This window comes from Leucopleurus acutus, assembly GCF_964270905.1.
Source record: "Leucopleurus acutus genome assembly, chromosome: 18".
In the NCBI taxonomy this organism is placed as follows: domain Eukaryota; kingdom Metazoa; phylum Chordata; class Mammalia; order Artiodactyla; family Delphinidae; genus Leucopleurus; species Leucopleurus acutus.
In genome coordinates this window covers 76140891-76167173 of record NC_139160.1, presented here as the reverse complement: position 1 = coordinate 76167173, position 26283 = coordinate 76140891, and the positions used below count along the sequence as shown (strand labels likewise).

General features: G+C 50.8%; 1 protein-coding gene across 1 annotated transcript in view; it reads left to right on the top strand.

Moving 5' to 3' along the window:
- Positions 1-26283, top strand: part of COL4A1 (collagen type IV alpha 1 chain) — a 150436-nt gene that overhangs the window by 121715 nt on the left and 2438 nt on the right. The window contains exons 28-51 of the mRNA XM_082859485.1: positions 71-175; positions 1884-1981; positions 3999-4149; positions 4357-4470; positions 5133-5300; positions 5419-5508; positions 6328-6480; positions 6634-6732; positions 6844-6933; positions 8235-8374; positions 8813-8939; positions 9034-9114; positions 9574-9672; positions 10791-10841; positions 11990-12175; positions 12784-12917; positions 13971-14043; positions 14811-14882; positions 15920-16048; positions 17038-17136; positions 18020-18232; positions 19135-19312; positions 23153-23267; positions 25332-25504. Coding sequence (XP_082715611.1) covers positions 71-175; positions 1884-1981; positions 3999-4149; positions 4357-4470; positions 5133-5300; positions 5419-5508; positions 6328-6480; positions 6634-6732; positions 6844-6933; positions 8235-8374; positions 8813-8939; positions 9034-9114; positions 9574-9672; positions 10791-10841; positions 11990-12175; positions 12784-12917; positions 13971-14043; positions 14811-14882; positions 15920-16048; positions 17038-17136; positions 18020-18232; positions 19135-19312; positions 23153-23267; positions 25332-25504 — 2938 coding nt within the window. The remainder of the gene's footprint in view (positions 1-70; positions 176-1883; positions 1982-3998; positions 4150-4356; positions 4471-5132; positions 5301-5418; positions 5509-6327; positions 6481-6633; positions 6733-6843; positions 6934-8234; positions 8375-8812; positions 8940-9033; positions 9115-9573; positions 9673-10790; positions 10842-11989; positions 12176-12783; positions 12918-13970; positions 14044-14810; positions 14883-15919; positions 16049-17037; positions 17137-18019; positions 18233-19134; positions 19313-23152; positions 23268-25331; positions 25505-26283) is intronic.

Genomic DNA, 26283 nt, shown 5'->3' with positions numbered 1-26283 from the left:
CTGGAGGCTTGGGGTGGGGGAAATGTGCTCACGTTTTTCTCACGCTGACCATTGGTCTTTCTCACCGCAGGTGACCGAGGTTTTCCTGGAACCCCGGGAAGGCCGGGTCTCTCTGGAGAGAAGGGTTCAGTCGGCCAGCCTGGGATTGGCTTTCCAGGACCTCCCGGCCCCAAAGGTAAACCCGCAGGACAAGGCAGCTTTGGGGGGGCCGCTGCTCTGGCCACTGCCCGCGTGGGCCCCAGTGGTGGCGCCCGTCCCCGGCTGGTTAGCAGCAAGGGCTGTGGTCTCTCCGCTCATCCTACGTGAATTCTAGGAGAAAAGAGGCGGTGGACGTAAACACACCACGTGCGAGTTAGCGAAAGAGCTGCGCGGTGTGCAGGCCGGTGATTCCGGTCACCGAGGTGATGGGTGACGTGTGCTCCCGGCCGAGTGGTTTGGGGGGAAGGGGTTGGGACCTTAAGGACCCCAAGCTGCCCAGGGAGCTGGCAGATGCCACGTTTGCCTAAACCTACCCTCAGGGGGGTCTCTCTCTCATCCGTGAAGGGAGCACACAGCCCGCCGGGACCTGGGCCAGGCTGGTCTGGAAGGCGGGGGAAGGGCAGGGGGATGGTGCGGTGAATATGAGGGGGGGCCTTGCTCTTGGGGAAGAGGCCCTCACACGCGTGGATGTTCCAGAACCAGTACTTCTTTCTGAAAATTGTAAGGAAGTAAAGAGGACAGCTTCACCCTTTTTGCTGCTTTCTTAGTCCTTCAGGGAGACTGATATGCAGACTGGCCATTAGGGACTTTGGTCCAGAGCCCAGAAGGGCTGTGAGCAGTGAGGGGCACGTCTTTTCCCTCTGGGCCGGCATCCCGACCCCAGTTTGACCGCCGTTTCACCAAAACTTAGTTTAAAGACTTGTCCAGCCTCCGGGCTTCTTGTCTAGGGCTCTGCATCACGCCCACTCTCGAGGTTGCAGGCCTTCGCGCTCGGGGACGGGAGACAGCGGCCTGTTTCTCCGGGAGCCGCGTGATGCCCGCCGCGCTCATGGCCACTTCTGCCAGGCTCATGGGGCAGAAGGCCCCCCAGTGACCCTCCAGCATCACAGGGGCAGTGCTCAGGCCTCCCGCGTGTTCCATGGGAGAGCCAGACCACTGCCATCACGGCAGGTAGAATTCAGCTGAGGAAGGCCTCCTTAACCAGAGACCCTTTGCCCACATCGCACGAAGCTGCCTGGAGTTATGTGCACTGTCTGTCAGGCCCCTCGAAACAGCAGCCCTACACCACGGGCGATTCAGGTTTGTGTTTCTGCAAGCTTGCAGATCACTGCGTGTCCCCAACCTCCCATCACACAGAGAGAGAGCCTAGCTGCCGTTCATAGCCACGTGGGCAGCTGTCAGAAAGCCCATCAGAGGCGGGACCCAGTCTCTAAATGTCCCCACGTGCCTCCAGTGTGGTGCAGTTGGAGAACAGGTGGTCTAACGTGGTGCTCCTCAAATTCGAACGTGTCCAGGAATCACGAAGGGTCTTGTTAAGATGCGGGTCTGCGTGGGGATGTCCGGGCTGGATTTCTAACCAGGCGACACTCGGAGTTGGCAGCGTTTAAATCGCCATTCCCAGTCTGCAAACGCTGGTTGGGTTGGGTTGGGTTTGGTTCATTTGTGAAGAGCGGATAGGAGAGAAAAGTTCTAGGCGCTTAGAAGAAAAGGAAGGGAGGGGGCGGGTGTGAGGGAGAAAGAGGAAGGGGCGGCCGGCGCTGCGAGCTCCCTGGACCAGGATGGTCTCCTCTTCCTTGTTGGCGCCCTCACATCTGTTCAGGTTCATCTGAGCAGGTGTAAGAGAAGTAGAGAAAGTAGGGAGCGGTATTTTTACATGAATGATTTTTTTTGACTCTTCCAAACAGGTGTTGACGGTTTACCTGGAGACACTGGACCTCCTGGAAATCCCGGTCGCCAAGGTTTTAATGGCTTACCTGGCAACCCAGGTCCGCCTGGCCAAAAGGTGGGTACTGGGCCTTCTCTGGATTGCTGTTTCCCCATCCTTGTGATGAATTGGACCCATACATTGTGGCCTGTTAATCTCATATGGTATGTTGGGTCAGCGTGTTTTGTGTTTGAACGAAATAGCATCAGATGGAAAGTACCGAAGTACACGGGGTGGCACGCGGTCGTACCTATTTTGGGGAGAATCACTCGTTCCTGCTTTGTGAGTGGGCTCTGTGTGTGTCCTGGATCTCAGGTACAGTGTGTGTCATATCACGAGTGGAAGGAGAAAGCTGTTTGGAAGCCACTGTCCTGAGTGACCTAACAGCCCCCAGCAGGGCGGGCTGCAGCCTCACTGATACTGACATTCGGGTCCAATAATTCCTCGTGGTGGGGCTGCCCTGAATACCGTGGGGTCTTTCGCAGCCTCTGTGGCCCCAACCCACAGATGAGGAAGGAGCACCCCGACGTGCATGCCCAGTGTGACCGCCAGAAACACCTCCAGACGTCACCCAGTGTCACCGTGGGGCAAAGGGCCCTGGCCGGGGACCCCGGGACTAGTGTGACATCGGGTTTCTCTTTGCCCTCGAACACCCCTCTGCTGCTTGCTGATACTCAGCAAGTACAGGTGACTGTTGGTTAGATCCTCTCCCGTTCTGATCGTAAGGAAAGGAACTGAAATTGCCAGAAGGCGTCTGTCCTGCCTGGGAAAAGGCCACGGCCAGGAGATGCGCCTTTGCTGGCACAGAGCCCTTGCCCTCGCCTTGGGGGCGGGCGGGGGTGCACGCTGGCAGCTGTGCCTCGGTGATGCCGGGGAAGGTTCCTTCTGAGGAACGCCTGACCCGAGGTGGTGTCCCTGCCCCGTGTGGCTGACGTGGAGCATGTGGCCTTCGGACGCCGCCTTCTTTTTTCTTTTTTTTTTTTTCCGGTATGCGGGCCTCTCGCTGTTGTGGCCTCTCCCGTTGCGGAGCACAGGCTCCGGACACGCAGGCTCAGCAGCCATGGTTCACAGGCCCAGCCGCTCCGCGGCATGTGGGATCTTCCCGGACTGGGGCACGCACCCGTGTCCCCCGCATCGGCAGGCGGACCCTCAACCACTGCGCCACCAGGGAAGCCCAAGGACGCCTTCTTTATGTGACACACCCCCGCCTTCCCCTGATGACCCGCACTGGGTGTGAAAGTGAGTCAGTGACGGCAGTATGTAGATCGCCTCAAACACCGGCTCACGAGCTAGTAGATGCCGAATGGAACTGGAATTCAGGATTTGGTTTACGATTTGAAATACTGAGCTTTTTCAAGATCCCTTGGACTGAGTTCCCTCCAGTTTGCGAATTTCACCGCAGGGCCGTGTGGATGCGCCCCTTCTGCCCGCTTACCTCCACCTGGCCGTCATCTGGACGTTGTTGCCTTCAGGGATGCCGGGGGGGGGCGCTGTGACATGATGTGCACGTTCTGCTTCACACGGCCCGTCGGTGCTTACATTGGGGTGTGCTCCTTCAGGCCCTCGAACTACTGCCTTTATTTTTAATCATCTGTGTGGGTCAAAGCCCTTTGATTCATGAAAAGGTTTTAAACGTTTAATTTGACATGAGAGCTTTCATTTCATCAAAAGAACGAAGTAAACGGAGTTCTGTTCCCGTCCTGGAACTTTCCACCTTTCCACCTCTTAATAGCCATTCGCTGGCCACACAGCACGCTGGGTGTTGTTCCCTCTGTGTAGACTCAGGGCGGCAGAGTCGAGGGGCCGAGACCCAGCGGAAGGAGCTCCTGCCTCTCTGACTGTGGACAAGCCGTCCAAACCGGGGAGCCTTGACTTTTCTCCTCTGTGGAAAGAAAATAATAAAAATTACCTCCGTTTCGGCTTGTAGTGAGATTGAAAGGCAACAATAGGTGGGAAGAAGCTTTGCCAACTGGAAGGTGGGACAAATACCGTTCTTATAAATGCACTGGCAGCATCGGTTAACACGTACGCCCTTGGCCTGATAAAATCGTGGGCTCTGAGGGTCACTGGCTTCTCTGTGCTTCATGGTTTCCAGGGCGAGCCTGGAGTTGGTCTGCCGGGTCTCAAAGGTCTGCCGGGACTCCCTGGCATCCCCGGCACCCCTGGAGAGAAGGGAAACGTCGGGGGACCAGGCGTTCCTGGGGAGCACGGCGCCATTGGCCCTGCAGGCCTTCAGGGAATCAGAGGTAACTTCTTACGGGCAAATCCAGCTTGTGGTAGGGACGGGGTCTGTTTATTGTGTGTCCGCAGAGCACCTATCAGGGCCCAGTAAACGTTTGCTGAATGAATGATGAAAATTCTAGACGGGTTCCTGGCGAGCAGCGTGAGTGGGTGGTAGGCGCTGACCCCGCTGTGTCCCCGTGTGATGCATTCACGATTTCTTCCCCATCCAGGTGACCCGGGACCTCCTGGATTGCAAGGTCCCAAAGGAGCTTCTGGAGCCCCCGGAATAGGCCCTCCTGGAGCTATGGGACCCCCTGGAGGACAGGGACTCCCAGGGTCATCAGGTGATACTACGTTCTTCCAGAATGTTCCCTCCCCTAACTCATAATCTGTGACTAAAAGGGGGAAAAGTCAGTTCTATTCTGTGGCTGTACGTTTGGTTGTTTGCTTACACGTAAGGTCACAAGCGCCTTTCTTCTCCTCCCTCCGAGCTTGGTTGACGTGCCAAAGACACCTGCCCTCTATGTTGTATATTCTTTACCTTTTACGTTTAATTTAGAAGGATCGGTATCTCGGTATCTCTATCTTACCTTTCCATAAGACGTTTAGTAAGTTGTAGGTAACTTAAACAAAATGAGTTCATGTCTGGAAGCTACCTTTGCCTTTAATAATCATTCTAGAAGTGAGACAGAGAGGGTGGACCAGGGCAGGACAGCCAGGGAGAGACACCATGGAGAAGCTGGGCTTAGGTCTGAATACTGCGGAGGGGCCCGGGTGGGAATTGCTGACGGCTCACGGCAGGTAGGCGGGGCCTTGTCTTGGGATGTTGTTTGCCCACCGATGGCCCCAAACACCACCATCTGAGAAGGTGGAAGCCGTTTCCCTCTACCCCTGACGTGGGCACGGCTACACACCTTCTGCAGAAAGTAACAGTTAAACAGGGTACAGGATGCTGCAGGACACCCTGTCGATCCTGCTGACGCCCCCTTTCTCTTCCCCACCTCAGGCCCCCCTGGAGTGAAAGGAGAGAAGGGCTTCCCCGGATTCCCAGGCCTGGACATGCCGGGCCCCAAAGGAGACAAAGGGCCTCAGGGGCTCCCCGGCCTGACGGGACAGTCGGGGCTGCCTGGTATCCCTGGACAGCAGGGCACACCTGGACAGCCCGGGTTCCCAGGTAAATGACCTGCGAACTCCACCCAAGTGGATGCAGGGGAGACGCCTCACCTGGCCTTGTTCATGACCCTCGCTCGGCATCTGCCATTAGCGTTCACAGTCCTTCCATCCGGCCACAGGTCCCAAGGGAGAGATGGGCGTCATGGGGACCCCCGGGCAGCCCGGCTCGCCAGGACCAGCGGGTGTGCCAGGATTGCCGGGTGAAAAAGGTAGGGAGCCGTGACTCCGGAAAAGCCCATCTCATGTCTGTGTCCTGATGCCTTGTGGGAAATTCTCCAAGAGTCGTAGATCATTGTTCATTTCAAGAGGCCTGGGAAAGAAGATCAAGCTAGGGTCCGGAAGACCCCCTCTTCCAGTAGGCGCTCAGGGGTCATGGGGATGCAGGGCTGTGCCCTGCCGAAAAGTCAGAGAGAAGACAGGTTTCTGGGTTTCCTTGTTGGCATGGTAGAGTTTTTGTTTTTTTGGGTTTTTTTTTTGAGAAATGGTGGTATTTTTAGTCATTCGAAGATTCAGTCACAGCAACTGAGTCTTTGGAATCCAATTAGCAAACAGGGGAATTTTACAAGTCTTACTTTTTATTTCTTATCTTGATATTTGAAATTGGTTCAGATACTGTTTTTAAAAACGAAATTGACTTTAAATGTGAGACATAAAAATGGTCATTCGTTGAGTTGAACAGGAAAATTCTGTTCTTTCGTATAGAATTGAGGGGCCACTGAGCAGATGTCGTGAAGGTATTCGAGAAGGAGAGAAAATATAAATTATTTAAACTAATAAGTGAAGTCTCCTATGTTGGAATTACTAGCACATAATGAATTCTAGAAAATGGCTTTTTTGTTCATTTCCTTGCTGTCACATTCTTCTGGGTAACTCGGACCCTCGCCATTTAACACCACTTTTGGACAGACTGTTAGTTCTTTATAGGTTGTTTATCAGTTGCTTCTACTGGCCAGAAAGAACAGCACACTTGTCACTGCCTTGGGGGCCCTTGGCCAGGTGTCACTCGGTGTCTCCTCTTCTTTCTACAGGGGACCACGGCTTCCCGGGCAGCTCGGGACCCAGGGGAGACCCTGGCTTCAAGGGTGATAAAGGAGATGTGGGTCTTCCTGGCAAGCCGGGCTCCATGGATAAAGTGGACATGGGCAGCATGAAGGGCCAGAAGGGAGACCAAGGAGAAAAAGGTAACGCGGAGGACAGTTTACCTTCGGAGGGGGGAGAGGGTGTCTAACGAGTTACTCAGTTCTTCACACGTGATGTCAGACCAACCTGTGTTTCTAGTTTGTCTTATTTTAAGCAGACGTGGTCGTCACTATTTTTGTGTGTGTGTCGTGCAGGACAAATCGGCCCAACTGGTGATAAAGGATCCCGGGGAGATCCTGGAACCCCAGGAGTGCCTGGAAAGGACGGTCAGGCAGGACACCCTGGGCAGCCAGGTACGGAAGGGAGTTCAAGGTCGCCAGCTCGGCAGGGGCTCGTGTGGGGAGAGGTTACCTGGCAGTTTTCATGGGCGTTGACCTGTTGGGTTTTTCTCTTTATGATTCTAGGACCTAAAGGTGATCCGGGCATAAGTGGGACCCCAGGTGCTCCGGGACTTCCTGGACCCAAAGGATCGGTTGGTGGGATGGGCCTGCCAGGTATGTGGGGTTTAGGAAAGGAGTTTCCTTTCCAGTGTTTGTACATGTGGTGCTTGTGGGACGAGTCTGCGGGTGAGACCCGCTTCATGGAGGACGCAATCCAGGGAGACGTGTCTTTGACACAGACTCACATCTCCAATCCTGTGTGGTCTCTTGCCTAGGGATGGTGGCATTTGGTTGACCTTCCAGCCATTGCTTAAACAAGCAAACAAACAAAACCCGTCACAGTTTAATAAAATAGAACACGGGCTGTGCACTATGAACTTTCAGTTACCTCCAAGTGATCCGTCTACGTGGATCCGTCGAGGAGGTGATTAATTCTCCATTCAGTTGTGTCAGCACAAGCAGCTCGTGCCTGTAAAGCCCTTTGACATTAGGTCAGAAGGATCCCCTGGGCTCCTCTGCCCTGGTCCTGAGCTGGCCTCCCAGGCTTTGCCATCAGCGTTTGTGGCGGTGACAGCGACCAGAGCAGAGGCAGCAGATGGAAGGCTCAGGCCCCGATGGTCCAGGTGCTACTGCTTCTTAGAACTTGCCTGGAGCAGGAAGTCAGGGCAGCCAGCCCGTCTCCGTCACTCCTCCCAAGGCTTTGCGAGGCGTGTTGTCACTTTGCTTGAGCTATAAACACCCAGCGGCTGCAGTAAGGCTTCTTAAATTCTTTTTGCAACGAATCTCTTGGGCCTGTCATTCAGTCCGCTAGGCAGATGCTGGTTGCAATAAAACAACCAGCGTTCCCTTTGTTGCAGTAATCTCCCAGGCCTTGGCTGCAATTTAATATCCAAGTTCTCCTTACAATAGCATCACCAACCGACGCACAGCTGCCCCTAACAACCAAGCCAGCAGCCGCAGAGGGTCAGTTACAGGGGCGGGCAGAAGCCAGCTTCCCCTGGTACCTATTAATAAATTAGTTTGACTGCCCACATCCGTCCTGGAAGCAGGTACGCTTTTGCTCTCCATGGCCTGCCTCTCGCCCCCTCTGATTCATTCAGATAATGAGGTTTGACTACGGAACGAAAGACATAGAAGCCATGTTTGATGCTGTTGGGAAAGGAAGCATGCTAAGCGGTTAATGTATTTTTTTCTCCCTTTGTAACGTGATTGTCTTTAAAGGACAGGAGGAACGTTTCCTGTGTGGCTCTAATGTGGTCTGGGGGGCTGGCGCCTGCCTGGATCACTTACAGCTTGAGAAATGAGGGGATACGTGTTCTTCCGTCTCATTCTTGGCCGGTAGTTGAGACGCTTTCCTATTTTTAACGTTAGCACCTGCTAAGCACACATTCTGTTTCAATTGTGTGTGTTTCTAGGAACACCTGGAGAAAAAGGTGTGCCTGGCCTCCCTGGCCTGCAGGGCATCCCTGGCTCACCTGGAGAAAAGGGAGCAAAAGGAGAGAAAGGGCAGGCGGGTCTACCTGGCATTGGGATTCCAGGACGGCCCGGGGAAAAGGTAACAGCATCCCCGCGGAAGCCCCTCCCACCCATCCCCGCAGAAAGGCTTTGGAGGAACGTTTACTGAGCATCTCCACACAGTCGATGAATCATAACACAGAACGGTTTCTCCAGCTGATTTTACGTCTCCCTGCCTCCCCCTTCTATTCATGGCCTGTGTCCCCAAGGAGGATCCGAGACGTGCTGAGAGCTTGGGTAGCGAGTTATCATGGGGAGAAATGGAGAAGGAACACGAGAAGCAAAACAGGCAACTGCTCTTTGCTCTGGGTTTCTAGTTTTTCCTCCATTTTCAGAGGGCTTTGATTCTCCCCTTAGAAAGCTGGAAGTGGAATTCTGCCACGCGATAAGTCATTGCACTCCCATGTATACAGGAAGCACCTCCAGACGCATGTCCAAGGACACACATGACATTAATGGGCCCAATTTTCACCCACAGGGAGACCAAGGGGTAGCAGGCTTTCCAGGAAGCCCTGGAGAGAAGGGAGAGAAAGGAAGCAGTGGGATCCCAGGGATGCCCGGGTCTCCGGGCCCCAAAGGCTCACCAGGGAGCGCTGGCTATCCAGGTAAGTGAGCTGGCCTCCTCCTGAGCTCCGGGTTCAAGGATGGCGGAGAGAAACTCAAAGTCATGGGAATTCTGGTGTTTTGGTTTTTCTTTAGGAAGCCCTGGGTTGCCTGGAGAAAAAGGTGACAAAGGCCTCCCGGGATTGGATGGCATCCCTGGCATCAAAGGAGAAGCAGGTAGAGACCACTTTTTAGGACACAGATGGGGGCCTGTGGAGAAGAAGCCAAGGGGCCTCAAGGCTGGGTGACCTCTGAATGACCAGCTGGGCTCACACCTCCACTTCCAGATGAACAAACTGAGTGTACGGGGATGTCTAGGGTCTTCCCACCAGTTAGACCTAGAACTGGTTTTACAGCTGGTTCCAATGGGGTCTAGAAAGTTTTCCTGTTCGGCACGGTAGATGGATGTCCTTTCTCTCCACTCTCACCAGCTTTAGGGGGTCACTGTGCAGTGGTGGTGTTGCCGCATGAGGGTCCCTTCTGAAGGGGTGTCAGGAGTAACCTCGGGGAGGCTGGGCATGCTAGGGGGTGGGAGGTACAGCTCCCTGGGAAAATGTCAGGAGTGGTGCATTTTACATGCAGATCACGGTGCCGTGATAGGTTCCATGCCTGACCGATCTGACCTTTCTCTTTGAGGTCTTCCTGGGAAGCCTGGTCTCACGGGCCCGGCCGGCCAGAAAGGGGAGCCCGGCAGTGACGGATTCCCAGGGTCCGCAGGAGAGAAGGGTGAACCAGGTATGTTGGGCTCTCATTTCCCTTTAAGAATGAGACTCTGCTCTGGAGTAAACGTCTCCCAGAGACTTACATTCCATGCTAAGTGACCGGAGCTGGGTGTAAGCTGGACGTAAGTTACATCCTTACACCTATTTAAGCAACAAGGTGGGCAAGTGGGGCAGGATTGGATGAGAAAAGGGGAAAGAGGATGTTCATTTATTCCGCAAATACTTATGGGCATCTACCCTTAAAATGGCCTGAGCTCTCAGTGGTGAGTGAAGGAGACACTGTAGAAAGCCCAAACCACTGCCTTCTCTGCCTGGCCTTTCCCCCTTTAGAGGAACGGTCCTGGGAATATTCTCAGTCCCCAGAATCTGCTCCTGTTACTGATGGGGGCACGGCAACTTGGGCAAAAGTGTGAGCTGTGGGCCCCGATGATGACAATCACATACGTAATAATATTCGTATATAGCAAGAGGGTGACACACAGACAGTTTGAAACAGGTTGCCCTCAGTCAGGGGGATGGAGGGAGGGAAATAGTGCTGGGGAGGAGCACGGAGGGGGATCCATGGCTGTTAGTGTTGGTCTCTTCCTAAAGTTCATTTCTTTCATTCCATGAGCCTTATGTTTATATTATGTACATTCATTTTCCTATAAAAATAGTTCGTAAGAAATGCCTCCACACCTCCTTCCCCGCTTTGAATCTTCCCTTACGCGCTTTACTCACATTTGTGGACTCCCTGGTGTCTGCTGCCCCAAATATCACTGGCTCTGTGCACTGCCTTTGCGAATAGCTGTTAGTTGGATAGTCATCTGAGAAAAGCCAATCGGTGAGTCTCCAGACAGTAATGGGAAATAAGTACCCATCTGTACAGATCGTTTCTCCTAAATGCTATAATGGTTCTGGGCTCAAAGGTACTTGGGAAAATGTACTAAATTATGTATATATATCCAGTCAAGGGTATCTTAGAACAACTGTAGTAATATAATTTTACTTGCGAAGTGCAACGGACTAATTTCTCTGTGTTTCGCAAATAGTATATGGTATCGGTGCAAAGAGTGGATATCGCTTTGTGCTGTTCCTGCAGCTCGGCTGTTTTAGGAGAGATAAACGGGACTTCTTACCTTTATCTTGTAGGTCTACCCGGAAGAGGATTCCCAGGGTTTCCAGGGGCCAAAGGAGAGAAAGGTAACACATTTGCTAAATGTGTTCTTCCTTTTCAACGAACTGCTGATACACGTGGCACTGGCAGAGCAGGGCGAGCAGATACAAGGAAGCACGTGGACATGGGTGGTAGATTATGGGTCTGGGACAGTCGACTTGCCACTTTCTACTGGCTCGTGGCAAACCACTGTGTGGCGTGCGTGTTTCGGAGTCATAGCCTTGTGAAGTGGGGTGGGGGGGACGTGGGGGGAAATCCCAGGGAGGGCCCAACCATCCTTCTAGGTGGTGACCCTGTTTCCTCCCCTTATTTTTCCTTAATAACCTTGAAGCAATCCTAGAATTTTGTCATTTCGTTGGCCAGTTTGGGGTAATATGTTTAAAACAACATGCAGGGTTTTTTTCCTACAAGCTCTCACTTAAAAACGTTTGTTTAAAACAGCTTTATTGAGGTGTCACTGACATCTAATAAACTGCATGTATTTAAAATGTACGATTTGCCAAATCTTGATATATGTACACACCCATGAAAATATCAGCTCGTTCAAGACAGTGAATGCATCGTCACCCGAAAGTTTCCTGGGCTGCCTTGTCACCCCCCCCCTGCTCCTTCCTGTCCCCACCCCGACCTGCCCCCCAAGCAACCATTGGTCTGCTTTCTGGCACTGCAGATGAGCTTGTATTTTCTAGAATTTTACATTCACGGAATCCTACAGCATGTATGTTTTCGCCTGACTTCATTCGCGCAGCGTAATGAATTTGAGTCACCTGTGCTGTTCGTTGTGTCAATAGTTTATTCCTTTTTCTTGCTGAGTCGTGTTCCATGGTGTAGCTGTAACGCAGTTTGTTTATTCATTCACCTGTTGGTAGAACAAGCCCTTAATTTCAGCAATGCCATACCTTGCAGGCTTATCTACACATATATTCAAATGCCTTAGAACACAACCTTTAAAAAGTGTAAAGAATGGTTGCAGTTTCTTTGTACCCTAAGCTTTCTCTTCCTCAGGTGGGCCGTGGCGGGTGTCTGGCACGTTATTTAATAAAAAGGAGAGAGAAGGGCACCAGCTCTGGTTTCCTCCTGGATCCTTCTGGAAGCCCCTCCCTCCTCTTTGGTGCACTGGATTTCTCTTCTTCCCTGCATTTCACTGTGATCTCAACCTGTCTTTACTGTTTAGGTTCAAAGGGCGACGTGGGTTTCCCAGGCTTAGCTGGGAGCCCAGGAATTCCTGGATCCAAAGGAGAACAAGGATTCATGGGTCCTCCGGGGCCACAGGGACAGCCGGGATTGCCAGGCACTCCGGGCCACGCGGTGGAGGGGCGCAAAGGAGACCGGGGCCCACAGGGCCAACCTGGCCTGCCAGGTAAGGGTGTATCACTAGGTTCAGAGCTGGGACTGAAACAGAGGCACAAACATACACAAGTATCAAAGAAATTGGAATAATTAAATTCTCAAATGAGCTTTTTATTTAGAAGTTTGCAACATTTATTACCATTGAAACTGCTTAAGATATTGGGCCCCTTTCACCTAGGCCTCCATTGGGTCAGTGCTTTTCTCGTGCTCTTTCTTTCAAGGAACAAGCAATTAGGGAGAGGGAGAAGGCCATTACTGAAAAGGACTGGAGCACAAATGCCATGTGTGGCTGGTTGTTTAAAACCAGCACGACCTTCTGGCACACCTGTTCCCCCATGAACAGGTGGCTGCCCTACAGCGCAGCCACCCCTGAGCACAGAGACCACAGGGCACTTGACTCTGAGACTGTGGTGTTTATATCGACGTTTACTGCCTGTCGAGGAGATTCTTCCTTCTGGGACCTGCCTGGATGTCTTCAGGGCCCGTGCTGCATAATATGATGTTGTTGTATACAGTTGGGGACAGTTGGGTGGCAGTGGTGATGACCACAGCCCAGTGACACTTACACATAAAACCACCCTCTGACCTCAAACGTGGGACTTCTGTGTCTCCCATTAGGGCTTCCGGGACCCATGGGGCCTCCAGGGCTCCCTGGGCTTGATGGGCTGAAAGGTGACAAGGGAAACCCAGGCTGGCCGGGCACTCCTGGGGCTCCAGGGCCCAAGGGAGACCCAGGATTCCAGGGCATGCCGGTGAGTTGTCCCTTGGCAGGTCTTGTTTTTGAAAAGGATCATAAGATAATACTTGTGTGTGTATGTGTGTATTCATGTGTGTTACACTCCCAGATCCTCCCTGAATCAGCCCCTTCTCTCTGGCAAGTAATCAGCCATCTTTACTGGCATCATGGTAGGCAACTATTACAAAACTTTTTACAATCTAGTTTTACACAAACCATCAAAAGTGAAACGTTATACTACTGGAGATTATAGTTCAATGCCTGGGTTTAAAAATCTATATACAAATGATGCAAAAAGAAAGCCTCAGTAACATAGAAATATATCCCTATTCCTAGTGCCATGCAGTGTCTGTCTGTCTCTATGTATACATATGTGCATTATATGTACACATATGTAGATATGTGTTTGTGCATGTAATTTTGCTTACGGCACCTTTTAAAATAAGGCAAAGCAAAGAAACATTACAACTGTTTATATACTGAGAAAGGAACAACTATGTTGAAATATCTAGAAATTAAGATACTATTTTTTAAATACAAAAATATCACTGTATTATAAAGGAAAATAATCCTTCTTTAGTATTTTTTATGGTTTTTTTCCCATATTTAAAAGCACTTTTAAGAAAAGATGCAAAGCTAATTTTAAAGAAAAATCACTCTGGTTGAGTGTTGGGAGTAAAGTCATCCAGAAAGGTTCTTTGGTGTCGATAGATTGAGATGTTGCCATGACAAATGTTTAGGGAGTTTCGACTCTGTTCATGGCATCGTGCTATGGGGTGGGGGCAGTGGGATGTAAGATTTACACCTGCTCCTGGAATTTACCACACAGGCGGACAAGCAGAAGGGACAGAGTGACTGAAGCAAGTTGCTGCAATTTCCAGCTCCCTAATTTAGGCACACACACAGGTTTTGTCATTCTTTTTACATCTTTTAGCAACCACAGGCAACATTTGTTCACAGAGCTACTTCAGAACATGGAGGGGCTGTTCCCAACTTCCTGACTACCCGTTGCTTGAGGGACCTACGTCTCCCGAGCCGTTCCCGACTGACGTTCTCTTTGTGTGTCTAGGGGATCGGTGGCTCTCCAGGAGCTACAGGTGCTAAGGGTGATATGGGACCTCCAGGAGTTCCAGGGTTTCAAGGTAAGACATAAGGGAGATGCTGCTTGAAGACACATTTACCTGCCACCAGAGCCACAGCCCCTGGTGCCTTCCTGTTGATAGACCTAGCATTGCAGTACAAGATCCTGTTCTCTTCAAATTAAAATGCCGTTTCTGGGGGGCTGCCCCGTTTGTAGAATCCCACGCATGGCAGCATAAAGACATTCTGATTTTCGTACTAAGAATCAGTGGATCATTTGCATCTCAGTGAGAAGTCATGGATTTGGGCCATTCATTAATTTTTTAATGTTTGAAGCAAATATTTATTGGGTGCCTACCAGCTTCCAGGCACTTTGATTTTTTTTTACTGCAGCATCAGGTACATATGAATGAAAGGTGAATACAACAAGTTCTCAGCTTGCAGGCATCTTGTGGTCTAGTTGGGGACACGTGTGAACCAGATCGTGACCAAAATAGAATCACGTGCCCTTCCCCTGGTTGTGACCATTTTATGGTTTGCTGCATGTTTGGAAAAATGTGACCTCTGGGTTTTAGAAAGAAGAGTTTCATCAAAAGTTTTACATAGCTGACTACAAGTAATGTTCTTTTCTTCCACGTGCATAAATTGGAAATGTGTCCACTGTGTGTGTGTATGCGTGTATTATACGTGTATATGTATGTAGGTGTATATATGTACACATAAGCATATGTGTACATCTATGTGCATATATGTCTATACTGTGTGTATTCACACACACACGGTTTTTGTTTGGAATTCTGTGCAAAGACAGTGTTTTACTTTCCTCCAGGGCAGAAAGGCCTCCCTGGCCTTCAGGGAGTTAAAGGTGACCAAGGAGACCAAGGTTTCCCTGGAACTAAAGGTAAGAGAATTTGGTCATTAGAAAACAGCATTGAAAGTTCTTTGGCCACTTGGCAGGGTTCCTATATTTGGCTAATCTAGTTGACATTTTTACCAATGACTTGTCCCGGACGCCAAGTTTGTTAAGTCTGTGCCTGAGATAAATCCAGTGGAAAGGGGTGAGAGACAAAATCTCACAGGCTCTGAGGGCAGACGGAAATCAGCCGTAAAAATCAGGAACGAAGTCCGTCTTGCAGGCTGAACAAACTGTGGCTGGACAGCGTGGAGTTCTTTCCAAGAAAGGGGCTGCCTTGGCGTCTCCACGGGGAGCCAGCCGTGCCGAGCGGCTCCAGAGACACAGCTGGTCTCAGAAGGAAGTGGTCTGAGGGAGTCTGCATCCCATCCTGGTCTCTGCGGGTCAGAGCTTATTTCGAGCGCTGCGTTTCAAGACCGTGTTTGAAGAGAGGGAGTGAGCAACCAGAATGCACTGAGAAGTGGATTGTTCGGGGAGGAAATAAATGGGGAAACGTGGGAGGAGCGAGGAAACGGAGGAAAGGGCGGCTGCAGGAGACCCGAGGCCCCCAGCTTCACGTGGCCGCTCTGTGGACTTCAGGGCCCGTCAGGCAGGAGGAGGTTTACGTTTACTCAGCACTGAAAGATTAAGACCAGTGGTTCTGGTGTGCAGTAAGGCAGATCTCGGATACGTAAGAGAAGAAAGTCCCAATTTCACCTGGTGGAGCTCCCCACGTGAGGGGTGGTTCCTTGAGGGGGACGAGCTTCCCCTTGGGTCAGGGGTCCATCAGGGCCTCCAGATCTGAGTGGACATTTGACACTGGTGACCCCGAGGTCTGTTCCAGTCCCGAGGATTCAGGATTCTAGGTTAGATAATAGAGACGCGCAGATGCCCGTGTGTCTCGTCGTGAGGATCTGGTCCCTCGTGTTTTTGATCGTGATTCTCCTTTTGAGAAGCACTGCGTTTGATTGGGTTTCATGTCAGAAGCTGTTTCTGCCCTGAATGTGGACTGTGAAATTGACCAGTGGCTGCCCTGATTCCCACAGGTCTTCCTGGTCCCCCGGGCCCCCCGGGTCCATACGACATCATCAAAGGGGAGCCAGGGCTCCCTGGTCCTGAGGGCCCCGCAGGTCTGAAAGGGCTTCAGGGACCTCCAGGCCCCAAAGGACAACAAGGTAGGAATAACCGCGCTGTGCAGAGGGCTGTGGAGGTGGGAGGGAGCTGACCCGGGCGGCGTTTCCTCTTCACCCGCATGTCTCACAACAGCCTCTGGGCAGTGACTGTGTAAACACGTATTTGAAGATGACTTTCTTACCTTCCTTCAGTGTATGTCAAAACCACGTGAAGTTTCTGAAGAGGCCTAACAAGGTCAGAAAAAGAAATCCAAGAAAAGCTAGGGCAACACACAACTCAATACGTCTATGTTCACTTAGAAAAACATGGGCAAAGGAATGGGAAAAGCATCTCTCCCGGCCAGGAGATAGGGGACTGCAGGAAGCAGCAATCCAGAATTGTAGGGATGGGTGTTCTTCACAGCGGCCCAAAAGCTCTACCCAAGTGGCCAAGATCTATGCAAATCCCTGTGGTTCCCGGACACCTTAAGCTAGAATCTTTCTGATTATTGGGGCTAAACACTCCTTACTTCCAAAGCTATTGCTGAGGAGTGGAGACGGAAGATAAAGAATGAGAACGTTTAGAGTAGAAAGGTAGCATCGATGAAAATTTGTTTTAACCACCTAGGAATAAACCACAAACATGAAAACAAAAAAACTACCCACGTCAGTAAACCCGGTACCTAAACATTATCTGAGACACCAGAACGTGGCCGAGAGGGGGGAAACACCTGAGAAAATGCAAATGCATCAGATCTCTCCCTACCCCCATGTGACTGCCTTTCCCCAAACTGTGTGCCAAACGATAACAAGAACAACAGGAAGAAGCCAGGGAGAACCCCGAATTCCGAGATGAGGCACCCCCTGTGGGTGTCAGTCTGCAGAGTGTGTGTTAACCTTCTGGCTTTCTGGGAAGGCTTTCCCACCTGTAGTCCGAGGCCCTGTGCGTCCCTCTCAGGGGGCCGAAGAAGACATTTCAAAAGGGAAGAAGCAGATACGGCCTATTTATTGCTCTCCACAACCGGATCATGAATTCTTTCTCCTCTCTTTAGGTGTGACAGGATCTGTGGGCTTACCTGGGCCACCAGGTATTCCCGGGTTTGATGGGGCCCCTGGCCAGAAAGGAGAGACAGGACCCTTTGGACCTCCTGGTAGGTTTGCTGTGCTGTCCCAACCTCACTACCCTCAATCTGCATCTTCGGGTTAGAAGCCTTAGGCCCAGGCACGTGGAAACCTGCAAAAGGAAGTGTTTCTTGAAAGATTTGCATAGAAGTTTGTTTCTTAGGAGAAACCGGATCTTACAGAGGAGCTAAGGGTTGCCATCATTCTTTTCTGTGTAGGGAGACATGTTGATCAGAGCTCAGTGCCTCCCAGACGTTATTGAAAGAAGGCCAGTAGGGACGGCCCTATCTGGTTTTCCAAGAGTCTGAAGCTCAGACGCTCCATTTCAGCAAAGGGCAAGGGGAGCAGATGATGGTGCCAGAAGGCCACTGACTGGCGTGGACTAAAGTTGATCTGCTTCCCAAGAAGCAGGACCTCAGGGGTCCCGTCGTGGCTGGGATGCCAAAGGCTGAGGGTGCAGCTAAGTAGACAGAGCGCCCAGCCAGCAGGAGGCCCGTGAACATCCTGCAGGCAGCGTGGTCGCCCAGGGGACAGGAGGACACCCTGCACGGGAGCTTCCTTCCACCCTTGATTCCATATGCTGGCTTTGGGCCACTAAGGCTGGGAAGCGACCTTAAAAGATGGTTGTTTTAATCATCCTATAATAATCCTCCCTCAGAGGAGCTCCCAAATGCTGCAGGAATACATGCGTGGAGTCGTCATTTACTTCCTTTATTCATAGATTTATATTTTCACATATTTATTCATTGGACTGAGTTTATGAGCTTCTGCTTTGCACCGAGCGCCATGCGTATAAAACATCTCCAGGTGGGATGCAGAGGGGAGAAGCTGAGGTGGCACGAGGGAGGTGGTGGTTGTACTGAGTCTCGCCTGTTTGTAACTGAGGAAGCGTATTTCTCTGCTGTCTTTCAGGTCCAAGAGGCTTCCCGGGTCCACCCGGCCCTGATGGGTTGCCGGGATCCATGGGTCCCCCGGGCACCCCGTCTGTGGATCACGGCTTCCTCGTGACCAGGCACAGTCAGACAATAGATGACCCCCAGTGTCCTCCTGGGACCAAAATCCTCTACCATGGGTACTCGCTGCTCTACGTACAAGGCAATGAGCGGGCGCACGGCCAGGACTTGGGTGAGGCATCTGCAGATGGGTGTGTTCATTCCACGTCGCGTGTCCAGTGCTGGGTGGTGCTGGGCTGCGTTCCCGCTCCGGTCCTGCGTTTCGGAGTGTCACCGAGACCTAGTCAAGGAAAAGAGTCCTGTTTCCCTCCATCCTTACCAAGTGGGCCATCCTTACCGACAGCCACCATATTACTAATGGGAAGCCGGGCGGACATAGAGGCTGTGACTCTTTGAAAATTTTAAATTAATAAAACTTTTGACGTCTTCTTCCAATTATCAAGTAGGATCAAGGTATCTGGAGTACACACTTAACAGTTTGCATTCATAGTCATAAAATAGAGCAGCTTTACTGTTGCTGTTTTAAAAAAAGTCCACGTTATCCTGTCCAAAATTCCTCTGTCCTTCTGTTAGTTTAGATCAGTGGAGGGTTGTGTGTTTGTCATCATTCTCTTAATCCTCTCCGGATCTGCTCCACCAAATTATGTTTTAATGTTATACACCTCTAACTTTCCCTGAGGTTGCAAACATATATAAAGACAGCTCTGCATTTCATGAAAGGCGCGGTCCAGTGAGTTACTAGCTGTGGTACAAGGAGCTGCACGTTAAGTTCCTTCTAGAATTCAGTTGCAGGAAAAGGTCTCTCTCTACCGATGAACTGCTTTGTTTCTGTTCATCCTGCTGATTCTCGATGGTTTCCCTTTGGCCTGGATCACTTCCCATTGAATTTAATGCTCATTTCCAATCATACTAGTCTGTTTGGTACATTTATTTCCTTCTTTCTGTAACTGGCAAACATTTTTATTTCCACCTTAGCGGATGGGTAGGATAGATGTCTTTATTAGCTAGCTCACTTGCATTCTGTGTCGAGGCAGACCGCGAATGATAAGCAATGTCTTCTCCCTGCGTCCCCAGGCACGGCGGGCAGCTGTCTGCGCAAGTTCAGCACGATGCCCTTCCTCTTCTGTAACATCAACAACGTCTGCAACTTCGCCTCCCGCAATGATTACTCGTACTGGCTGTCCACCCCGGAGCCTATGCCCATGTCCATGGCGCCCATCACCGGGGAGGGTATCAGGCCCTTCATCAGCAGGTGAGTGCAGCCCGTCGGAGTACACATACAACTGACGAAGGAAAGCAGCTCACAGCCAGGGCAGAGGTTATTTCTGTGTTTTTCCATTTGCCCCCAAACATTTGATCTATTGCCATTCCGTTTACTAATTGTGATACCTGAGTTTTGTAACAGAAATCAGCCATACAAATAATTGGACGTAAAAGTCGTTTATCTTCTTAAAAAATTTTAGTGCAAACCCTTGGTGAGATAAGGCCCGGCTTTGGAACAAGGCGTGTTATCTTGTGTGACTCAGCGGGTGGCTGCCTTCCCTGCCATGAACCAGCAGTGTCGCTGGAGTCCCCAGCAAACTTTAGAACAGCTTTGCAGCTTTTTTCTTTCTTAAATAATTATCTCCCTAAGGAGTCTTTTAAGAGATATATTTTGGAATCACCTCCAAGAAATTTTTAAAAAGTTTTTATTTTTTAATTGTAGTGAAACAGTAACATAAAGTAACATAACACATAGCGTAAAATGTACCGTGTTAACCATTTTTAAGTGTACAGTTCAGTGGCACTTAACTGGGGGTGTAACGCGGTCCCCAGGAAATGATGACACCACGGACATACTGTATGTCTGTGCTTTAGATAGGAAAGATGGTACTGATGTACCGTGCACACTAACATGTGTACATCCTAAGACTCTTCTCATTCTCTTCCACCCCACCAGTCTTTGCACTCTTGAGGTGATATGGTACCCACTGAGATTGCATGTGTTTGAGCGACTTCCCAAATTAAGTGCTTTCCACACTAATTAATGTCTGGGGTATGTTTTCAGGTCCCCCAGAGTCTTCCTGGTAGGAAATAAAATGGGAAATGGAAATGATTGTGACCGAAAAGTACACGATTTTCCTACTTTTGCCTCTTTCCTTCTAATTAAAAGTTGCTTCCTTAAATGTACTCAGAAGCAATAGAACAGTGGCAAAGGTGTGAACTTGTTTGACTGAGAAGCTAGTCTCTAATTTCACTTTTACACGCGAAGATAGTAAACGGTGAAAAGAATGACAAGGCGGGACAGGTTTTCCTTAGGAAAGTGAGAGTGAGGAGGAATGGAAGCTTTTCTATGTTTCCTTTAGAGAAATAGCAGCTTTTGAATAGGAAGAAAGACTAGTGATGTGGGCTCAGAGGTGTCTGGAGTCAGAGGGGAGGGGGACGGGGTGGGTGCTTGGGGCAGCCCAGCACCCCGCATGGTGACCACTGTCACTGGATGGGGTGGACTGATCACTTATGGGGTCCATAGCTCCAGAGTGTGGAAGGCTGGTCCTCACAGAACAGTCTTGTTAAAACAATGTACCGCATAGACCTGGACCAGAAAGGCTGGGAGATGCCTATTGGAAAAATCAGGGTTTTTTTTTTTTTGTGGTACGCGGGCCTCTCACTGCTGTGGCCTCTCCCATTGCGGAGCACAGGCTCCGGACGCGCAGGCTCAGCGGCCACGGCTCACGGGCCCAGCCGCTCCGCGGCACGTGGGATCTTCCCGGACCGGGCCACGAACCCGCGTCCCCTGCATCGGCAGGCGGACTCGCAACCACTGCGCCACCAGGGAAGCCCGAAAAGTCAGGTTTTTGATGGCTTTACCTCAAAATATCTCCTGACAGCTTTCTAAGATTTTTCTTTTGAGCTGTAAGAAAACTTACCTCATGGGTCTTAAAACGGGAAGAGTCATTGGTAACTTCCAGAGAGGCACCTCTCAAAACGCAGATGTCCTTCCCATGTGTCGGGGTCCCTGGGGGCTGAGCTGTGCTGCCTTTTCTCACTCAGAACCATGCTGGGTGCACAAGAACAGGAACTAACCAGTAATCACCTTTGTGTTTCTGTTTAGCTTTCCTTGGACAACAGGTAGAAAATGATAATTCGTTTTTGTCTTCTATTTACCATCTTGATAAAATTGACATTGACCTTGATTTGGTTGGGACACAGGGCTCTGGGATGTGTTTAGGACATTCCAGAAACAGGTCCAGGAGAAGCCTCAAGTCTGAGACTTGCTTTTCTCTGTGGACCCGTTACCATGAGTTGTTTAAACGCCCCAGCGCTGCCCATTTCGGGGTTTTCACGTCTCCCTGTTAACCCACAGATGCACGGTGTCTGATGTGACCTCAGAAGTCACGTCCTTTAAGTCACTGCTCCGAAAGCACACACACCTCACATCCCCTTTTGTAATAACGCTGCCCATTCCTCTGGGTCTCTGAGCGCCCAGGTCCCACGGTTACTTTAACTTAGTGGTTTCTGACGACTTCTCAGGACTCACAGGTTCCTTCTGAGGTCTCCCTTTGGGGGACGTCCTAAGGCTTAATTTTAGAAAGAGTTAATAACAGAATCCTTCCTCTTAAGCAGAAAAAGTACCAACTTTTCTGCTGTCATCCTGACAAATTTTCTAAGCACTTTCCGACTCTCTGCAGACATGAATCATCAAAAACTACGGACTGTTTAATTGTTCTAGATTGAAGACCACTGGTATGAGAGTAGGAACTGTGTTCTAATTCTGCCTTTTGACACAACTAACTGTGGTCTCATATTCTCATAGGTAATATGGGGAATGAGAGTGTATGGATTTTAAGGGACCTCCTGGCTCGTTAGATCTGTGATTTTCTGTCCCCTAGCACCCATCGGACGGGGTCCAGACCACGTCTCTGCAGCGGCTGGAATCCGCCAGCCCAGAGAGAGCCTGACATGAAGCATTCTCCTCTGTGCTGTATGTCTGCTCCTGTGTCTGGCAGGCAGATGGTGGCAGATGTAGAAGGCCAATTTCAGTCACTGTTGTTTAGCTGAGCCCCTTAATTCATCTGCATTTGTGTGAATAAAATAGAAAATAGCACACGCGCACACACACACACACACACACACACACACACACACACGCACACGGGAAACCGAATGACTCATTTCGGCCCCCTTCACACTCCTAATCCATTTTCATGCAAATGTTCCAGCGTAACTAGGTGTAATTATTAACACCATTTATAGTCATTTATCAGCACTGTTAGCACTCTGTTCAGTTTGTGACTTGAATATAATTATTTTACTGTTGATGTTTAAATTTTTTTTTTTTCAACAAAACGTTATCCCACCATCAAAGGGTCGCTTAGTAGAGCAGGTCTGAGTCAGAACATTGTGTGTTGCTGTCATTTATCCTTGGGTGCAGTCCCAGCGGCTGCGCACGAGCCAGCCTGGCTTGGGGAATGTCCAGTCCGGCCTGGGGCAGAGCCCTCTCACTGGTCTGTTGGTTCCAGGTCTGGAGAGAGTCTCCGGAAGAGGCTCACATGGACAGCCAGCCCTGGGTTTGTTATCTGTCTTAGTTACTATAATTCACTAAATGATCTTCTCACATGGAAGATGATTCAGGGCTTAAAACAAGTCGCCGTGTTCCGCAAGCGGTAGCCCTTGGATGGCACCATCTCCTTTTTCTGGAGCATTCATCGTGTTTGCTGAAATCCACACTCATTGTTGAAACACTGGAAGACGCTGAAATACACAAAGGAGAACACAAAAGTCTCCTGCAGCCCCAGCGCCTCAGGAGACGGTCCCTATTACAACCTGGCCTTCCAGTTTCCTTCCTGCTACAGAGTAGATGGCTAAATGACAAGGGTTGGGTCCGGTTTTGAGCTTCATGTTTTAACACTGAGGCAGGCTTATCAAACCAGTGAGAAGACCCTAAGCCTCAGAGTCCAAGCAGGGGACACCTGATCTGTTTGGTAAAACACATCACTGGGTCAGAAAGATGGAGTGGCGAGACGGAGCGCGGATCACGGGGAAGAGGGGCGAGCGGTGGAGGCCCCGCTCGGCTGTGCTGAGCGTCTCCGCTCCTCCGCTCCGTGCCTTCCAGGTGTGCTGTGTGTGAGGCCCCTGCCATGGTCATGGCTGTGCACAGCCAGACGATCCAGATCCCGCAGTGCCCCAGCGGCTGGTCCTCGCTCTGGATTGGCTACTCCTTTGTGATGGTGAGTGTTTGGGGAAACTCCGTGTTTCCCCCAAAGAGCTGCCCGCAATCACCCCACCTCTTTTCCCTCGCTCCTGGGGCCCCCTGCAGAGCGCCCCCAGGAGCCTGGCCTGCTCGCCTGGGAGGCTCAGAGCCCTCCTCTTCCACGGAGTGGCTGTTCTGGGCCTAGGTAGCTGGGTGACCCGATGAGATTCCGAGTCAGCGCCTCCCGGGGGGGAGGGGAGGGCGCACCCGTGGTGGGCACACATTTACCAAAACGCTTGCAAGCCCCAAAGCAGAAGCTAGAGTCAGGAAGAGAGCGGGGGCACCGGCCGGTGTCAGGGGCCCGAGGGTCCACACCCTTCCCGCGTGAGTCTGCTCTCCTACCGCCCAGCTGCCCCGGATGCCAGACCCCCCAATGCTCCCTTTCTCCCAAAAGCCTATTAGAATGGGAAACACAGCACCCTTTTGAGATCCCGTTGTAGTTTCTTATTGTATCGCCTCAGTTTAAAGTACTGATTGAAAACATAGAAGCTCTGAACTTGGACGATGAGGCTACACCTGAACCAGTCCCGGTAGACGACCCCTACAAACATGTCCCACGTCACCACTGTATGCCCAGCCCCCTCTTCACACGCCCAGGTGTGGCCAGGTCTACGTACCTGTGACCCCCAAATCAACATTAGCCTTGTTATTTGATTGACAGGGAAAGTGGCCTCTTAACTGTTTTTTCCTGCTGTAAGTTATTCCAAGTGTAGAAGTTTCCAGAAAAGCAGTTCTTCACATGCTTGTATATTGGATTCTCACCAGTCGGATGGTGGGATTTCCTGGGTTGAAGATCCCGCATTTAGACCCTTCAACAGGCCCAGAAAATTGCAACAACACAATTTAGCAAGTCGTTTTGATCATTCTAAATACTGCCTGGCGGCTCCTTTATCAAGAAAGCCAGAAAGGTTAGAACTATGGTGTAGAGAAATCAAGATGCTCGCAATGATGTAAGCACACAGCTTTGACTCAAAGACAGATTGGACTTTCGACTCCATTATCATAAGAAAGACCAGATGGAGTCTCAGTTTGACAGAAGAGGCCCTTGATCCAAGGAGTAAAGAATGGAGGAAAGCACTCTGTCACTTCCCCGTCCCTTGTCCTGGTGTCATACAAGGATCTGAACAACGATTGCCCCTAATTTCTCAAAACCAAGAGCAAATCAAAGTGATGAGGTTCTGGAGGACAGGCATCCCATCCCTGCTGAGCCTGGGGGCTTTGTGGTGAAGCTGAGGGGCTCAGATGTGGCAGCCTCCAGAGGCCTGTTCCCATCTCAGCTTTGCCTGGGAAGTGTGATCTGGAATGTTCTGGGATCCTGGGGTCCTCATCTGGGAACCAAGGGTGTTCGCCTTGTCCTCAGAGGTCCCTCATGGCTCTGAAATTCCAGAGTTCACTTTTCTTAGGTCCGTAATAGCCGTTCTGTAGAGGTTTTGCCATATCTTCCATCTGTACGTCATTCATTTTACGTCTTGGTTTCTGAGGACAGGTGAGCCTACTTCAACCCAACTGAACAGTTACCACAGTAGCTTTCTTTTCCCTCTTTCTCTTGTTTAAGTTTTCTCTTCTTAAAGAAAAGAAAATGGATAAAGGATGTAGCAAATAAAGCATTTTGCTACCTAATGTGGCAAACAAAGGATTTTTATGACCCCGTATAATTTCGTTTAGAAAGTCTGATGTCACATCAGTTGGTCCCAGCATCCTCCACACATTTTGGCTGTCATCTCACGCCCCAAGTTAGAAGAGGTTTCAGTGTTCCAAGAAGAAAAGTGAGGACAGCGTTTGTTGAAATGCTGGTGAAGCTGGACCAGTCACCTCCCGCCCCCCCCCCCCGCCCCGGGAGGAGCGGTCGGCTGATTCCTGGCACTGGGTGTGCCCGGCGTGAGGCCATGGGGCGGTGTGGCTGCCAGTGTGTTCCCCGGTGGCCTCGGGAGACAGAGAGGGCGGCTTTCCGGGAGGGAGCATCCCGGCTCTTCCCTGGGGCCCGGGAAGCCCGTCGGGGTGGGCGGGCACCTCTGGCTCACCGGCTCCTGTTTTCCCGCAGCACACCAGCGCCGGAGCGGAAGGTTCTGGCCAAGCCCTGGCGTCCCCTGGGTCCTGTCTGGAAGAGTTCAGAAGCGCCCCCTTCATCGAGTGCCACGGCCGCGGGACTTGCAATTACTATGCAAACGCTTACAGCTTTTGGCTTGCCACGATAGAAAGAGGCCAGATGTTCAAGTAAAGTGCCCCCCCTCGCCCCTCCCCCCCCGGTGGCTTTTATTTTCAGTCATCCATGATCCATACATGTGCTCCGGTGCCAAGTCCCAAAGACGGTTCTACAGCAATCCTTAGGAAGGCTTCTTCCACGGATAGGATAGGATAGGAACAGGTATTTGGTTCTGTTCTACGTGGGCGGATAATGAAGACCATGTTCAAAGCAGAGCTTAGGTGACAGGCTTCCTTCGTCCATTGCTGAAGAGGCCTGAAAGAAAACAGTTCAGTTTTCAGTGTTTCAAGGTGAATCCACGGCAACGTGATTAAGACAACTAACATCTGCAAACAGAGCATTTTAAAGCATTGCACCTTTAACCAGCAGGGAGAGAGACAGTGAATAGCCTTGGTTTTCATGGTGTTTATGATGCCGAATTGGATGTACATACTGCGAGCTATCAGTGACCGTTTCTCAGGCCTGCGCATGAAAATTAATTTCGGCACAAATGCCACCGAAATGGATACGGAGAACCTCTTCTTTCGTTTCCATTACCAAAATTTCACCTTTAAAACAACGGTCCCAAGTGGCCATTGACCTTGAAGTTAGTTTGGAGCGGGGCCCAGTCTGTACTGGACGGGAACACATAATGAGGCCTCTGTCCGGTCCTTAGTACCAGCTGCAGCCCTGCTGGAGCGGACGCCGGGCGCCGATGGGGCTGAACAATTACTTACTGTTCAGTCCCCCAAATAAGTGCTTCTCGGCCCTGGAGATAAGCCTTTTCGGAGAGAATTCTGTGGACCTCTGC